Source organism: Oryx dammah, unplaced genomic scaffold (assembly GCF_014754425.2).
Source record: "Oryx dammah isolate SB20612 unplaced genomic scaffold, SCBI_Odam_1.1 HiC_scaffold_2, whole genome shotgun sequence".
Taxonomy (NCBI): domain Eukaryota; kingdom Metazoa; phylum Chordata; class Mammalia; order Artiodactyla; family Bovidae; genus Oryx; species Oryx dammah.
In genome coordinates, this window is record NW_024070186.1 from 86,757,062 (window position 1) to 86,774,755 (window position 17,694).

The 17,694-nt window shown below is 36.6% G+C and overlaps 1 protein-coding gene across 4 annotated transcripts in view; it reads left to right on the top strand.

Moving 5' to 3' along the window:
• The window catches only part of SNX4 (sorting nexin 4), a 54,497-nt gene that overhangs the window by 34,547 nt on the left and 2,256 nt on the right, over positions 1-17,694 (top strand). For all 4 annotated transcript variants that reach the window (XM_040250157.1, XM_040250185.1, XM_040250167.1 and 1 more), the window contains 6 exons: positions 4,329-4,390; positions 8,014-8,079; positions 12,239-12,328; positions 14,054-14,153; positions 15,863-16,008; positions 17,079-17,193. In XM_040250157.1, coding sequence (XP_040106091.1) covers positions 4,329-4,390; positions 8,014-8,079; positions 12,239-12,328; positions 14,054-14,153; positions 15,863-16,008; positions 17,079-17,193 — 579 coding nt within the window. The remainder of the gene's footprint in view (positions 1-4,328; positions 4,391-8,013; positions 8,080-12,238; positions 12,329-14,053; positions 14,154-15,862; positions 16,009-17,078; positions 17,194-17,694) is intronic.

Here is a 17,694-nt window from a genome sequence, read left to right on the forward strand (position 1 = left end):
GTAGTCTTAGATTGAGAGGAGCTGGAGTTAGCACTTGTCTCTGCCGTTTACTAAGTTCTTCAGGCCAATCCAGAGACCTTTCAGAGTTTGTTTTCTTGGAGAGTATCTGCCTGGTACACAATAGGTACTGCATAAATATTTGTTATATGAATGAGTGTGTTATTCATAGAGTTGTGATATTAGGATGAGATAATCCATGTTTCATAAACTAAAACAAAAGTAAAAAGTACTAATATCTAATATTTTGAACTGTGGTGTTGGAGAAGACTCTTGAGAGTCCTTTGGGTTGCAAGGAAATCAAACCAGTCCATCCTAAAGGAAATCAGTCCTGAATATTCATTGGAAGGACTGATGCTGAAGCTGAAACTCAAATACTTTGGCCACCTGATGTGAAGAACTGACTGATTGGAAAAGGCCTTGATGCTGGGAAGGATTGAAGGCAGGAGGAGAAGGGGATCACAGAGAATGAAGATGGTTGGATGGCATCAACAACTCGATGGACATGAGTTTAAGCAAGCCCCAGGAGTTGGTGATGGACAGGGAGTCCTGGCGTGCTGTACTCCATGGGGTTGCAAGAGTCAGACACAACTGAGGACTGAACTAAACTGAACTGATCTAATATTTATTATATTTACTGTTGTATATAAGCTAACTATGGTGTGTTATTTTTACCTAATTCTGACAGTGCCTTTGAAGGTAGGTGCTGTGACTGTCCCCAGTTTATAGGTTAGGAAGCAAATCCCTTATTTTCTACAATCATATTTGCTGCCTTTCTAGGGGAAATCAAATTTAGAAGGGAAGGAGGATTGCTTGACTTTGCTAATATGCTAACTATGTGAATTGAAATTATTGAGCTACTATTTAACATTTAATTTGTAGTCATTTGTATAGATAACAGTATCTAGTGTTTGTGAAATATTCAGTGATGGCAATGTAAAGTCTTACATACAACTCCTTTTGGAAAGATTTTAGCAGTACTTACTGTCATGAGTCTTAAATCTCATGATCGTTGCCTCCTTAGAAGATAATTCAGAAGAAAAACTATGTGTCCAGATTTTTAAAATAAGATCATTTAATAGACTGTCATAAAACTTTATGTCCTTTTTAACATTTAATCCGCTACTATTTCAGTATGGATAGGGAAGGCGTTCTTAGCATAGTTCCAAATGATTTCAGAGCTGAGGAGGATGATACGATGAGTCTGCCAAGTTTCTTCTGTTGTCATGTTATTTGCTGGCTGTCAGTCCTCTCCTGTCAGTTGTTAAGATGATCAGTTTTCAGAAAGAAAGACTTGTCAACAGAATTGAAATTGAGTGGCAGTCTAGACTGAATCATTGGGTCTAGCCCCTTTCCCCTGGCACCACGATTCTTGATTACCAGTGACCATTGAGTTAATCTGGTTTTGTTTTTGTCTAGTCCCTGTGTTGCATCCGACTCTTGTGACGCCGTGGACTGTAGCCCTCCAGGCTCCTCTGTCCATGGGGCTTCCCAGGCAAGAATACTGGAGTGGGCTGCCATTTCCTTCCCGGGGGATCTTCCCAACCCAGGGATTGAACCCACATCTCCTGTGTCTCCTGCACTGGCAGGTGGACTCTACCACTGAGCCATAGGTTTTAATAACTCACGATTTATTTCTTGGCCATTTTTATCTTTACTTTTCTGTAGAAATGCTCATTTTTGGTCTATAGTTTTTCTTTGCTTCATCTTTTTTCTCACTGCCTGATGATCTGGGTACTAGTCATCTTGTGTTTTAGTTGGCTAGCACAATTTACTTCCATGAGTAGTTGATACCAGAAACATTACTGCTGGTTCAGTAACAACTGCTTAGTGGCTCTGTGTTGCCTCATTCTCTAGGAGAGTGGTTCCTTGTGTAGTTGCTCATCTTTCTGGCGTATGAGAACTCTTTTGTCATGCTCTGTGGACTAGAGTATTTTCCAGAATTGTAATTATTATGATTGAAGCTCTTTTTGTATCAGCTGCACAAAGTTATAAAATTTAAAGAAAAAAAAACAAAACTTCTAAGCACCTGGGATTCAAAAGCTTTTTCTTTGCACGTTTATTTTGGATATGTATTTTGTATTTAAGTTGCTCTGGTTTTTATACTTATGTGGTTATTTAACAAACTCTATCCCTCTCTTCCATGCTTAGTATCTTAGGTAGATGATAAAATGCTCAGCTTTCAGAAGGAGGTTTGATTTTTAAAAGTACAAGAATCTAGAAAAGTTAGTAGTCTAGAATGGCATTTTCCATTTTGTCACCTTTAGAATGCCAGTCCTATAATATGGTCCCTACTGCAAATCACCCCCTCTCAAAAGTCCTTATTCATATATAGTGTTAAAGATCTAAAGTCAGGCAGAAAAAAAACACAACAACCTGTTAAACTTTTAAATCTCATTGTTTCCAAAATCTATTTAACAATGGAACCCATTTAAACAACCAGTCAACACCCTGTAGGACTCTCAAAAATTAATTGGGAAATAATGTCCCAGAGTAATTAGTTTTGAGGTCTGCAGACAGCCCTGAAAAGTTTCAAGCATAATAAAGACTGAACTTTGAACTGAAAGTGGAGTCTAGTACAGGAGTTGTCAAACTTTTTCTGAAGGCCAGATGGTAATTATTTTCACCTGCTTGGGTCGTATGGCCCTCGTTGCAGCTGTTCAGCCCTGCTGTGAAAGCAGCCATGGGTAGTGCTAGCATGAGTGAGTATGACTGTTCTAGTAAGACTTCATAGAAATAGGCTGCAGACCGGTAGTGTGCTCCCCCTCTTCTAGCAGGCATGTGTTTTTTCATAGCAGGTCAAGGAGAGATGGAAAGCACTTTATGATCCTCTTATACCAGCTCCAAGTTTTACAGTATGGTTTACTGACTTTTAAGCTGAAGTGTTGAACAGGTTAAGATTTATTGTATGGATAATGCCTGTTTCCTCAAATTACTCATATTTGAGTAAGGAATTTGGCCACCTAGTGTGAAGAGCTGACTCATTTGAAAAGACCCTGATGCTGGGAAAGATTGAGGGCAGGAAGAGAAGGGGACGACAGAGGATGAGATGGTTGGATGGCATCACCAACTCAATGGACATGAATTTGGGTAAACTCCGGGAGTTGATGATGGACAGGGAGGCCTGGCGTACTGCGGTTCATGGGTCACAAAGAGTCGAACATGACTGAGCGACTGAACTGAACTGAGTAAGGAATTAGAGGGGCAGTTCATCTTCAGGATTTTCATTGAGAAGTTGAATACTAGAAATTTTTTTTAAAAGAGTTTTATGTGACATTGACTTCTGGTCTTCTATTTCATGTCCATAACACTTTGGAGAAAGGAGATTACCACATACAGTGTTTTTTGTCTTTTGCAAGATGTGTGTGAATGATGGGGCGGTATGTGTTTTAATCTCAGTGAGCTAAACTATAATTCTCCTGTTACTAAATGGTTGCTGCTGCTGCTGCTAAATCACTTCAGTAGCGTCCGACTCTGTGTGACCCCATAGACGGCAGCCCACCAGGCTCCGCCGTTCCTGGGATTTTCCAGGCAAGAACACTGGAGTGGGTTGCCAATTTCCTTCTCCAGTGCATGAAAGTGAAAACTGAAAGTGAAGTCACTGAGTCTTGTCCAACTCTCAGCGACCCCATGGACTGCAGCCCACTAGGCTCCTCCGTCCATGGGATTTGCCAAGCAAGAGTACTGGAGTGGGGTGCCATGGTTAGAAGGCATTAATTTGATAAAGTAGCACAGGAAGTATATTGCATGTGTGTAGCATTTATGTGTAAAACTATCAATAATACAATTGAAAATGTTTATATTCTCTTCCCTGGTAGATCCCTCTTTGGGGACTTTTATCTTAAGGAAGCAATCTGAAATTTGGAAAAAGCTGTACTCTCAGAGAATGCTTATTTAATACTGAAAAAATTAGGGATAACTGAGTACCTGACAAGGAATGCGTATATAATTTATATACCACTAGGTGAAATTTTATGCATCTATTTTTTTAACTGGTGTCTATTAAAAATAATATTAACCTGCTGGATAAAAATATTAGCACTCTTGGTATAGGAAATTTTAAAATGTTAAGTAAAACATATATATATGTGTGTGTATATATATATGAAAAAATTACATAAATATGATGACAACATTAGTTTTTTTTCCCCCATGATGAGACTTTGGGAGATTTAAGCTCTTTCTTCTTTTTTTGTGTATTTTTCAAGTTGTACTAAGTATACATATGTATTTTTAATGAAGATAAAATGTATTTTTAGCAATCTGTTTATAACTTATAAACAGTGAACTGTTTATAACTAATAGCAATTTCTTTTGAATGTTTATTCCAGAGAGTAGCAGATCGACTATATGGTGTATATAAAGTACATGGGAATTATGGGCGAGTTTTCAGGTATGCACACTTTTATAATAACAACTAGTTCTAATCAGCTTTTTGTGTAAGAACTGTAATTCTTGAATATATATGAGTCTGTAAAGCAAAAGATAATTTTTAATTGTTATTTATTTATTTTCTGTGCTGGGCTAGGTCTTCATTGTGATGTCTGTGCTTTCTAGTTGTGGCACACAGGCTTAGTTGCCCTGCAGCATGTGGGATCTTAGTTCCCTGACCAGGGATCCAACCCACGTTCTGTACGTTGAAAGGCAGATTTTAACCACTGGACCACCAGGGAAGTCCCCAAAGCTTATTTTTTAAATCCTGTCCAATAGTAGTAGTCTTCAGACTTTTCCTGCAGGCTCTTAATTCCCTGACCAGGGATCGAACCTATGCCCCCTGTAGTGGCGGAGTCTTAGCCACTGGACTGCCAGGGAGTTTTAAGTCTTCAAACTTTTTAATTGGCCTTTCTTTAAATAAAAACTAGTAAAAGAGTCTAATATATTGCGCAGATAAAAGATAAACTCCTCTTAAGCAATGAGCAGTGTCTTTTATTTTCTTGGCAGAATGCCCAAGGAGATTCCTTTTAAATCACTGTCATATTGAATTGCTGGTTTTCTTTTTCTTTTTTTTCCTTTGTTTCATTTTATAATTTCTAAGGCTGTCACAAGATGGGTTTTTCAGTCTTGGGGTAATATTAGTGTAAATTAGAATATTGTGTATTAACTTGCATATATTGGTAATTTTTTAGCCTTTTCTTTTGTGAATTTTTGTTTGTTGGTTATTTTAGTTGTGAAATTTTAGTAGTTATGATCCATATCTCCTTGCAAGAAGACTGTCCTTGCTAATGTTCTGTCCTTTTGATTGAAGTAGTCAAAAATAATTCATTTAACATATTTGAATAGGTAAGATATTCATATAATACAAAATTCAGTAGGAACAAAAGCTTATATAGTGAAGTCTCTTTGCTCCTCCTGCCTGCCAACCACCCAGGTCTCCTTCTCTGAGGCAACTACTAGCAGTTTCTGAGTTACATGTGTATCCTTCCAGTAAAATGTATTGTAGCACTGTCAATGTATAAAGTGAAAGTGAAGTCGCTCAGTCATGTCCGACTCTTCGCAACCCCACGGACTGTAGCCTACCAGGTCCCTCCGTCCATGGGATTCTCCAGTACTGGAGTAGGTTGCCATTTCCTTCTCCAGGGGATCTTCCCAACCCAGGGATTGGACCCAAGTCTCCCGCATTGGAGGCAGACACGTTAACCTCTGAGCCACCAGGGAAGCCCGTCAATGTATATTAACACACAAACAAATGCATTCTACTCCCTCCCTCCCCCCCGCTTTTTTAAACATGTAAATATTCACTTCTTTTATTTTGCTTTTTTTAACGTAAAAACTGCTACCCTAGATATATTGTTATCAGCAAATAACTGTATTGGGCTTTACTGAGCTGGAGCATCATAATTTATTTAACCAGTTTGTTCTTGATAATTATTTCTGTTCTGCTGTTGGATTCAGTGCCTTAATTAATGTTCATGTTCATGTCATTTCACACATGATTGAGTGTATATGTAGGATAAAATTCTACAAATGTTCTTACTGGATCTAAGGATAATTGAGTTGGTAGATATTGCCAAATTTTCCTGTATGGAAGATATTCAACTCCCATCATCAAATTGTTAATATCTATTTCCTCAGATCCTCACCCAAACAATTTTTGGTGAACTTTCGTCTTTATCAGCCTGATGGTGAAAAATGCCTTCTCACTGTAGTTAGAATTTGTATTACTCTAATTATGAATGAAGTTAAACTTTTTTCCTGATGATTAATAGCCTCTACTTTATTTTATTTTTTTAATTTTATAAACTGTCTGTATGTATCTTTGGCGGTTTTTTCCTATTGGGCTGGTAGTCTGGTTTCTTAATTGATTTGTAGGAGTTGTTTATCTTTTAGGAACGTTAGACCTTTGTGAAATGGATTGCAACTTTTCCCTCCACTTTGTCATATGTCTCTTGACTTTTCTTATGTGGCTTTTAATATACAAAAATATTCAGTCTATTAAATTCAGTTGACATGCAAGTGATTAGTTTTTTTCCTTTATAAAGTCATAGCTTCTGACTTTTTCTATATCTTAGTAAGGTCTCTCCCTTATGAATAATAAAGCATATATTTTTCATTTCTTCTATATTTTTGTGGTTCTGTAAATTTTTAATTCATCTGAAATTTATTTGAATATCAGTGTTCAGATGTGGCACAGCCAAAAAAAAAAAAGAATCATTTTGTAAACGGCCAGCACTAAAAAAAGATTAACTGTTGCTATTACTATTTTGAGAATAAACACGAGTAAAAATTATCAGAAGGAGATATGTTTGTTTATGTTTGTTTTCCTTCCTTGACAATTTTAAAAACCATGTGAGGGTTTTCCCTTCTAGTATTATAAGCATGCTGCTACTACTGCTAAGTTGCTTCAGTCGTGTCCGACTCTGTGCGACCCCATAGACGGCAGCCCACCAGGCTCCCCCATCCCTGGGATTCTCTAGACAAGAATACTGGAGTGGGTTGCCATTTCCTTCTCCAATTATAAGCATATAGTCTTGATATTTCAAGAACAGTTTATAAAGACTACAGATTAACAGAACCATAGTGTTTTAATTTTTCTTGTTATGATATTATGCAGTCGAATGTGTTTATTATACATTCTTTATATAGCAGAAAAATTGGAAACAATCTTGAATGGTTCAGAAAATGGTTAAAAAAATTAAGAGTTGCCACTGAAACAATGCTGAGAACAAATTATTTTAATAACGTGGGGAAATACTGTTAACAAGAAAAAACATGGTACAAAGGTGCATGTACTACATGATCTCAGCCATATTAAAATAAGTAAAAATAACTAGAAGAAAATATACCAAATTATGTCGTCTCTTAGTATTTAAGATTATAGATCTATTCCCCCCTTTGTTATATTATACATCTTCTGTAGAAAGGAATTTTTATTTCAGGAATTTCCCTGAAATGGTAACAAAATGATCTGTAGTTCCAGTAGACTTTTTCTGTGCAACTTTAGTGCAAGTTACTGAAGTTTTATGGTACACCCAATATTTCTGTACAATTGTCTTTTTCTGTTACCTATTAAGATAGTGATATGTAATCGTGTGGTTATCACAGTGATTCATGTAGAGTTTAAAAATATACATGCCTCAGCTTTATCCTAGAAATTCTGATTAAGTCATTCAAGAGCAGGACAAACATTCATAGTTTCCAAAAGCTCCATAGTTGATTTAAATAGGCACTGTAGCTGACAGAGTCGGACACGACTGAAGCGACTTAGCAGCAGCAGCAGCAGCAGCAGCTGAGAAAGCTGTCTATGAGCAGAAACTGTTTTGTATGATACTAACTTTGTACTTAACAGCAGATATAAACTTTTGAATTAGCATTTTTAAAGCCTTCACTTGTGTTTAGTTGTTAAACTTCAGGGAAAGGAGCATATTTGAGTCACAGAAAATAAATCATCAAGAAAAAAATAAAATAGATATCACACTGTTTAAAAGCTAACTAGGAAAAAAACATTGTAAAAGATTCTGTTTAATAATATTTCATATCTAATTCATGATGGTTTGGGTTTTATCTCTTTCTTCATAGTGAGTGGAGTGCCATAGAAAAAGAAATGGGTGATGGACTGCAGAGTGCTGGTCATCATATGGATGTGTAAGTACCCAGAGAATTTAAGGTAGAACTGGAGGTGACATTTAGTGTGAAAGTGTTAGTGATTCTTCCGTTTTTAAAAAGTTTGCTGGCATTTGTATTGTGCTCTCTGTATACAGATTTGACTTAAAGAAGTTAATCTCAGGAATGCAAGATTAACAGTCAAAAATCTTTCAGTTCAGTTCACATATTAGCCGAACAGAGAAGAAAATCCAGATGTTCATTTCAGTATATGTAGAAACCATTTTACCATCCATTCACAGTAAAAATTTTCATCAAACTAGGAATGTAAAGAATTTCCTTAGTGTAAAACATACAGCTAATACTGTACTTAATAGTGAAATATTAATGTTTTCTCCTAAAATCAGGAATAAGGCAAGACTGTTTGCTCTACCACTACTGGTAGAAGTGGTAGTAGAGATCCTGGTCAGCGAAGTAAGGCAGGAAGATCAGATAAGTAGCACACGTCTTAGAAAGGAAGAAGGAAATGTCCTATCTTTATTGGCAGTTAATAGGATTTTTCTGTAGAAAATAAAGAATCAGCCAAAAATACTATAGAACTAACAACTGAGTTTAATGAGAATGTATGATACATAATGAATATAGAAAAAAAACATTTTTTCATACTAGTAAAATTAGAAAATAAAAGCTTAAAAATGCTGTTTATAATAGTGTGAAAGACCTCTACACTGAAAACTTTATATATAAACATTGCTAAGAGAAACTAAATACCTAAATAAAAGGTGAGATTAAACCATGTTCATAGACTGGAAGACTCAGTAGTGTTAATATGAGCATTCTTCCTAAATGACAGTCCCAATCAAACCTCCAGTGATTTTTAATAGAAATTGATAAGCTGATTCAAAAATGTATATAGAAATTCAAAGAACATGAAGTAGTCAAAAACAATCTTGAAAAAAACGACAAAGTTGAACATATTACCTGATTTCAAGACTTACTATAGAGCTATAGTTATCAGGAGATACTGAGATAAACAGATCCATGGAACAGGATAGAAGTCAGAAATAGATCCACATTTACATAGCTCGTTTCAAGAAATGGTTCTGGAATAACTGGATATCTTCATGGGGAAAAAACCCCGGAACCTTGAGGTCTTCCCTTTTGGCTCGGCAGTAGAGAGTCCTCCTGACCGTGTAGGAGCCACAGGTTCAGTCCCTGCTCCCGGAAGAGCCCACATGCCACATGGCAGCTAAGCCCCTGTGCTGCAACTGTTGAGCCTGTGCCCTAGAGCCCAGGAGCCACAACTTCTTAGCTGACGTACTGCAGCTGCCGAAGTATGCATTCCCTAGAGCCCATGCTCCGCAACAAGAGAGGCCACTGCACCAGGAAGCCTGTGCACTGTAGCTAGAGAGTAGCCCCTGCTCTCCGCAACTAGAGAAAACCCCATGCAGCAATGAAGACCCAGCATAGAAAGGAAGATGGAAAACTCTTTATCTGCAGTTTAACAGGATTTTTTCTTTATAAATTTTATTTTTCTGTGGAAAATAAGTAATTTTTTTAAAAAGTGAATCATTAAAAAAAAGGAACCTTGAGCCATATCTCACATCGTACATAAAAGCTAATTCAATTTGGATGACATACATCAATATAAAACCTTAAACCACAGCTTTTAGTAGAAAATAGAATATTTTAGCAGCCTTCAAGTAAGCAAAAGATTTTTTTTAAAGGACATGAAAGGAAAAAAATCTTTTAAAAATGGTAAATTGTTCTTCAAAATTAGAAATTTTGGGATCTCCCTGGTGGTCCAGCAGTAAAGACGCATGCTTCCAGTGCAGGGAGCACTGGTTTGAGCCCTGGGTAGGGAACTACTATCTAACATGCTGTGCCAAAAAACAAAAAAAAGTTAATTAAAAATTTAGCTTATCAAAAGATTCTGTTGTAAGTGGAGGGAATGTAGGAGTCCAGAGTCAGTTGGGGAAGGTAAGTTCTGGAGGTGAATGGTGATAATGGTTGCACAACAGCATGAAAGTACTCAAAGCCACGGAACTATATACACCAATAAATTGTTTAAAAGGTGAATTTTACGTTACATTTTACCACACACACACAAACACACCCCATTAAGATGGTGAAGAGGCAAGCCACAGACCGGGAGTAAACATTTCCCACCAAAATACATAAAGAACTCCTACAACTGACCAATAAAGAGACAAAAATATTTATTTTATTTAAATATCATTTTTCTTTGGATTATTGTTTAAGCTGACCAGCTGCTTTTCAACTGTTTTGTTGTCTTCATGCATTCTGTTGACAGGACAGTCTCAGTATTTGCAGGAATTTGGGATTATCCCTTCACTTGGTTTATGTAAATGTTAAATAAAATCAATTTTAGTACTAATACCTAAAACATCTTTACCACTTAGCCCTTTCTGCACACTGTGTTTCTTATTTTCAGGCCACCAGCCATTTACCTTCTTTTTTGTTTTCTTAACATTAACTTTTCCAGAATCGTAGATTTATTAACTACAGACAGTTTTTCCTACTCTTAACAATGATTCTCAAGACATTTTTCAGTCACATAGGACAAAGTCCGCACTCTCACAAATGTAAATTTATATTTACAGAATATGTACTTTGTCTACTTTCATAAATACTATAAGCACATCGCTTTTCAGTGAGCATTAACTTAGATTTTTTGTTTATTTTTTAATTCAGTAAACTTGTTTACTTAACTACATGAAGCAGGCTTAAAGACATAAAGTATATTTTTCTTCCATGCCCATGCTAAGGAATCAGAAGTAATTTGAAAAAAGAATGCTAATTATACCATACAGAAGTAATAAATGACATAGACGATGTCCTTAGGGAATTTATAATGTGATCAGAGAAGGCGTTGTTGCTCAGTTGTATCCGACTCTTTTTGACCCCATGGGCTGTACCCCGTGGACTCTCCATCGAATTGCCCATGCAAGAATACTGGAGTGGGTAGACATTCCCTTCTCCAGGGGATCTTCCCAGCCCAGGGGTTCAACCTGGGCCTCCTACATTGCAGGCAGATTGTTCACCATCTGGGCCACCAGGGAAGCCCTGATGATCAGAGGAAACCAACACAAAAGCCTTTTTTTTTAAACTTTTTATTTTGTATTGGAGTATAGCCGACTAACAAACATGTTCTGATAGTTTGAGGTGAACAGTGAAGGGACTCAGAGATGCATATACCTGTAAGAGACATTTCTTTGATAAGACTTAAGTTCTCAGTTTTTGACAAGAGATCAGAAGTAGAGTGATGAACAAGGACTAAAGAAGTCTGGGGAGATTTCTAGAGGTATTGAGGATTTGGCGAAGCAGTGAGGAGAGCCATTATAGTTCTGTGCAAGGGAAGACTCAGAAAAAGGATGTCACAACAGTGAGGGACTTGGCCAGATGAAAGCAGAGGTTGCTATTGAGAATTAGAGTAAAATAACGCTTCTAAAATTTTCTGTGATCTTTATTTGTTCAACTGTTCCTTTTATAGCTTTTTGACTTTATATAGTTGCTATCAAGGATACTAAATTCTTTAATTATACTAAATTCTTTGTACAGATTTTGTAGCCCTTTTTATACTACATTTAACAAAAGATACTACAGTGCTTATTAAGCTACCTTAAGATGGACCATTTTTTTGTTTGCTTTGTTTTTTTATGTCCAAGCCCTTGCTAAACACATTTTGGTAAAATTCAGTAGAATTGTCATGGTAATTAAGGATTGCTATTAGGGGGAGGGATAAATTAGGAGTGTGGGATTAACAGACACAAACTACATAAAATAAGTAGCGTGAAAGTGAAGTCGCTCAGTCGTGTCCAACTCTTTGCAACCCCATGGACTGTAGTCTCCCAGGCTCCTCTGTCCATGAGATTTTCCAGGCAATAGTCCTGGAGTGGATTGCCTATCTAGTAATAACCTATAATGGAAAATTTGAAAGAAATAAATGTATAACTGAATCACTTTGCTATATACCTGAAACTAACATAGTATTGCAAATCAACTATACATCAATTTAAAATTTGCTATAAATGTTTCTAAATGCTTATTCTCATTTTCTGTACTTTGGTCATTCATGGGTAGCAAGTGGTCAGTGGACCACGCTTTCAATAGCCCTTCTTTAGAATATTAATATTTTGTGTCTTGATAAAAGTTACTATATACGTTATTTTTTAAACAGGTATGCATCTTCCATTGATGATATTTTGGAAGATGAAGAACATTATGCAGATCAGTTAAAGGAGTATCTTTTTTATGCAGAAGCATTGCGGTAAGTATAATACATGTTCCAGATGCAGTCCAATGGCTGACCAACACTCTCTTCATCTGTTACTCTAAAACAAAGAGAATAAGGTGATTTTTAAATGAATCCCTTCCCCTAGATATTGAATGAGATCTCACTGTATTCTATCTCTTGCAGAGTGCTAGACATAGGAATTTGAGACGATCCCTGATCCCTGGTGGCTCAGATGGTAAAGAGTCTGCCTGCAGTGCAGGAGACCTGGGTTCAGTCTCTGGGTTGGAAAGATACCCTGGAGAAGGAAATGGCAACCTACCAGTATTCTTCCTGGGAGAATCCCATGGACAGAGGAGCCTGGAGGGCTACAGTCCATGGGGTCACAAAGAGTCAGACAGACATGACTAAGCGACTAACACTTTCACTATATTTGAAACGTTATATTGATAAAACCTTTTAGTCTCTGACTTCAGGTCTGTCTGTATGTTGTTCTTCCTGCTTTTTCCAGCTTGGAAATTGGAAGCGGAGTACACATTGAGTGTGTGTTATCATGATCTGTCATTAAATTGTATATTACCTTTAAATTCTGTGATTTTCCATACCTGCATATTTTATCTCCTTAGTAAGGCTGTAAAATTTAATGTCGAGACTGTCTGTTTGTATGGTATCTCCTACAGGATCAAGCAGAATTCTCTGGGAGATATTCCAGTTTAGAAAAATGAATCATTTTCCTGTCACTTTTAAAATCAGTGTAAGAATTCTGTTAATAAAACAGAAGAGCAGTATTCCTTTGGCTGTTCAGTAGCTGGGATGAAAACATCACATTGTTAGCCTTCTTCCTTCTAGAGCTTTGAGTAGTAGAGGTCACACCAAGCTTTTTCAAGTAACTTACCAAAGGAAGGTTGCTCAACACAATGGAACTTTTTGCAACTCTTAAAGATTATAGAAAAAATGAATGTATATTGATAAAGAAACGTGTCTTTGGTATATAGTTCAGAAATGCCTAGCTAAAGTCTAGAACAATATATACCATCTATTAATATGAATTGTCTGGATAGTAGAACTACGGAGAAGAAAGTGTTTTTGAAACTTATTTAGTACATTCCTGTATTAGAATCTTTTTTTTTTTTTTTTTTTTAGTGAGCTTGGATTACTTTTATGATAATAAAAACTAATAGATATTTCTAAATAGAAAACTTTGAGATAATCTTTTTAAATAATAGTTGTTATGTGAGATTATACCATTAATTCCAGTGCTGTACAAAAAAAAGCTTTTTAAAAAATGTATGTGATAACGGTATGTTTATTGAAAAAATTTTTGCAAGTATCTGGAAAACAACCTTTTTTGATTTAAGAAAATATAAAGTATTTATGCTTTGGTTCTGCTAGATTAAATTTTTAATATTGGGCCCTGGTGGCTTGGAGGTTAAAGCGTCTGCCTCCAGTGTGGGAGACCCGGGTTCGATCCCTGGGTCGGGAAGACCCCCTGGAGAAGGAAATGGCAACCCACTCCAGTATTCTTGCCTGGAGAATCCCATGGATGGAGGAGCCTGGTAGGCTACAGTCCACGGGGTCGCAAAGAGTCAGACACGACTGAGTGACTTCATTTTCACTACATTTTAAGCTTAAAAATTCTAGATATAAAAGTTCTGACCATAGTAAGACATGAATGCCTCCACTTTACCCCCTGGGGAAAATTTAGCATGTTAATAATTAGAGAGGCCACAAAAATTAACTGGCAGCACTTTTTTCCCCTAGGGCAGTGTGCAGGAAACATGAGCTTACGCAGTATGACTTGGAGACGGCTGCTCAGGACCTGGCAGCCAAGAAGCAGCAGTGTGAGGAACTGGCCACTGGGGTGAGCTGTTTTCTATTTGGGTCTTTGGTATCATTAAAACGAACCTTAAGTGAAATGGGCTGTAGGATGCCTGTAGCTTTTAAAGGGGAGTAATTTGTGGACAACTGTATAATTCTTTTGGTTGTGATCTTGACATAAAAAGATATAAGCCACTAAGGGCTTCCCTGATGGTCCAGTGGTTACGACTACATGCTTTCATTACAGGAAGCACGAGTTCAATTCCTGGTCAGGGAACTAAGGTCCCACATGCTGCATGGTGGTGGCCAAAAAGTAAAATTAAATTTAAAAAATTAAGTCTTTAAAAAATGTAAGCCATTAAAATATATATAGTGTTATAAGAAATTTTGCCAAATTGCACTGTGTAATAAGAACCATCTCTTTTCTGATTAAGTGAAAAAAACCATTATTCTTTGGGATTGAAATAATGACCTTTGCAAGGTTTAATTTTATCACATTATGGAAATTTTAGTTAACTTTGAAAAACTGCCCTGTTAGAATCATGCCTCTCTCCTAACAGAGAGCTTTTTGTGTACTTTATTCTTGAATCCTTACAGTGAGTACTTGTGAAGAAAATTTTGTATCTTACTGTATTAGACTTAGATAATTTTTACAATCAGCTTTCTACTGTCCAGCTATTTCATTGGAATAAATAAGCTGTCATGGTGAGCACATAATCTGGAAGTAATGAAGCAGCGACAGTGCCACCATTTATAAGTCTTTTCATAGTTAACAAGTCCTTTACTTTTAAAAGTGCTTGTGGGTTCCCCACATAAAGATACGTGGGGAAAGACCTTTGACCATGAAGCAGATACACACTGGCTTGATTTATTTTTAAAATCCAGGGGAAATTTCCAGTCAGTTTTCAGGGAGCTTGGTCCTCTACTCCTGCATGTACAGGGAAAAGCATCTCCTTCAGTAAACTCCAGAGAGTGAGGAGATGGTGAAGTTTGAGGCTTGGGTTTAGGCATTCTGTTTTATTAATAGGTAACCAAGTTTTAGTGTGAGTTATGCAGATTTTAAATGGTTTTTTCAGTTTGGTTTATTTTCATTGTTGCCTGTTGAATTTTATCCCTTTTTTATGATCACAGAGTAATTGAAAAAATATGACTACTGACATAAATAACTTGCCTAGTATTTCGCCTGGAAGTTTTCCATATGATGAAGAAGCTCAGTTAAAATTTTTCCTTTTTTGATTCTTCAGCATTTTCTAGTAGTATAAGCCTTAATAGTAGCCCCCTGATTGTATGGTTGGTGGTGTTCTGTCTGAGTTAGGGGGAAATGGCTATTTCCTCTTTAAAAAAAATTGTGATAAAATACACAGAACATAGCATTTATTATTTTAACCATTTTTCAAGTTCAGTAGTAGTAAGTTCATTCACATTGCGGTGCAGCCAACCTGCAGAACTCTTCATCTTGCAAATTGAAACTCTATACTTACTAAATAGCAACTATTAATTTCCCTCTGCACCTAGCCCTTGGCAGTCACCATCCACTTTCTATCTCTGTAAGTTACGCTGCTCTGGATGCTTCATGTAAGTAGACTTGTGCTGTATTTGTCTTTCTGTGACTGGCTTATTTTACTTAGCACAGTGTCCTCAAGGCTCATCCATATTGTAGCCTGTGTCAGAATTTTCTTCCTTTTTAAAACTGAAAAATATTTCAGTGTATAGATGTTATTTATCCATTCATCTGTTTCTGTTTCATTTTAGACTGTGAGAACATTTTCTTTGAAGGGAATGACTACCAAGCTCTTTGGTCAAGAAACTCCAGAGCAGAGAGAAGCCAGAATAAAGATGCTAGAAGAACAAATAAAGGAAGGAGAACAACAACTTAAGTCTAAGAATCTGGAAGGCAGGTAAAAATGCTGGGATGTTTAACATGGCTAGACTTGTAGGCTCTGGCAGGTGGCTTATAACCATTCCTAGCTTCATCAGTGTCCCTGGATGCAGCCTCATCTTCTAAAATACAGTGATTGAATATTCCTAAGAAATTTGAGTAATCAAAAATCATGTTACATAGAAACAGTTGTGTTAGTGTTGGGGAAAGAGGAAGAAGGAAGTGTTTCAAACTTCATAATATTATTTTCTTGCACTTTACATGATTTCTGTCCTTTGCATATTTCCTCTACTCTTTTCTGTCAGTTAAAAGCCTGATGATTCTGCAATGCCCAGCTCTTGAACTGCTTCCTTTGTTAAGCCTTCTCACAGGCTGTCACAGCACTTGGTTCATACCCTTATCGCATGGCAGTTTGTACTGTGTGACTGTCTCTGGCTATACGAACCCTTCGAAGTCAGTGATTGTGTCGTCTTCATCTTTTTGTCCCAGCACCTTGCATGGCTTAGAATATAATTATTCCATAAATATTTTTAGTAATTCAGTTCTCAGAGATCTGCCATTGACTTTTGGGCCCATTTTTCATGTTGTTTTTGTCTGATAGTTGTTGAGTAGATCAAGGCAGACTAAGAGTTTCGCTGATTTGGAGGTGGTTTTGTTAATTTTTGAAACTGCTGGTGTCAAGTAAGTCAAAGTAAATTCATGAACAGAGGTAAAAAGACAAACGGCTCTCAGAATTTCTAAAACTGGAGTTGCCATTTAAAGAACACATGATAAATACAATACATACCCCATCTTGTTGGGAAGACTGTGTGTTCTGCAGCGGCTCCAGGCAGGTGAGTGCATGTGGCATCTGTTGGCTTGTAAGTTGGTTCAAGGAGCCATTCACATCTGTTTTGTAGGAATAATTTGAAGCTGGAATTTGTGGTAAAAGAGACTATTAAAATGTAGAAGGGTCTATGACTGTCTGCTTTTTCTCTCACTTTATAGACAAAAACCCAACTCAGATGAGAAGTGTTTATTTGAATTAATAATATGTAGTTTACTTAATTTAAATAAGAATAATAATGATGACTATACCCTTTATTTCAGAGAGTTTGTCAAAAATGCTTGGGCTGATATTGAACGCTTCAAAGAACAAAAGAACCATGATTTAAAGGAGGCCCTCATAAGCTATGCAGTCATGCAGATCAGTATGTGCAAAAAGGTAGGTTTTGGTTTCAGTGAAGGTACGAGTATATTCAGAAGTGCTGGCAAATTTCTTTAAAATCAGTTTCTTATTTGGAAGAAAGTATATATCATTTTCATTTTTAAAGTCCATTCTTTTCCAGAATGTTTCCCAGTTTCTCTACTTAATTTTGAAAGAAGTGTCATAATCAAAATCTTAATTACCAAGTCTCCACTCATCTGAAGTTCCAGATTTGTATGCCCTATTTATTACTTGTATTTGAAAATATGTACTAAAAGCATTATATGGTTATGTGATATTCTTTAACAGGGCAGTAAAATACTGTTGCTCAAAGCGATACATAGCTTCATTGGAAAATGGTCTAAAGGTTAGGGCCTGGATAAAGTAGTATCTAATGGAGTATTCATTGTTAGAAAAGGCAAGATGGATCTCACATGCACTGTCCTAATAAGATGTCCTAATAGGGCGGCAGATGAGAAAACAAGCTACACACTGGTGCATATAATATAATCCTGTTTT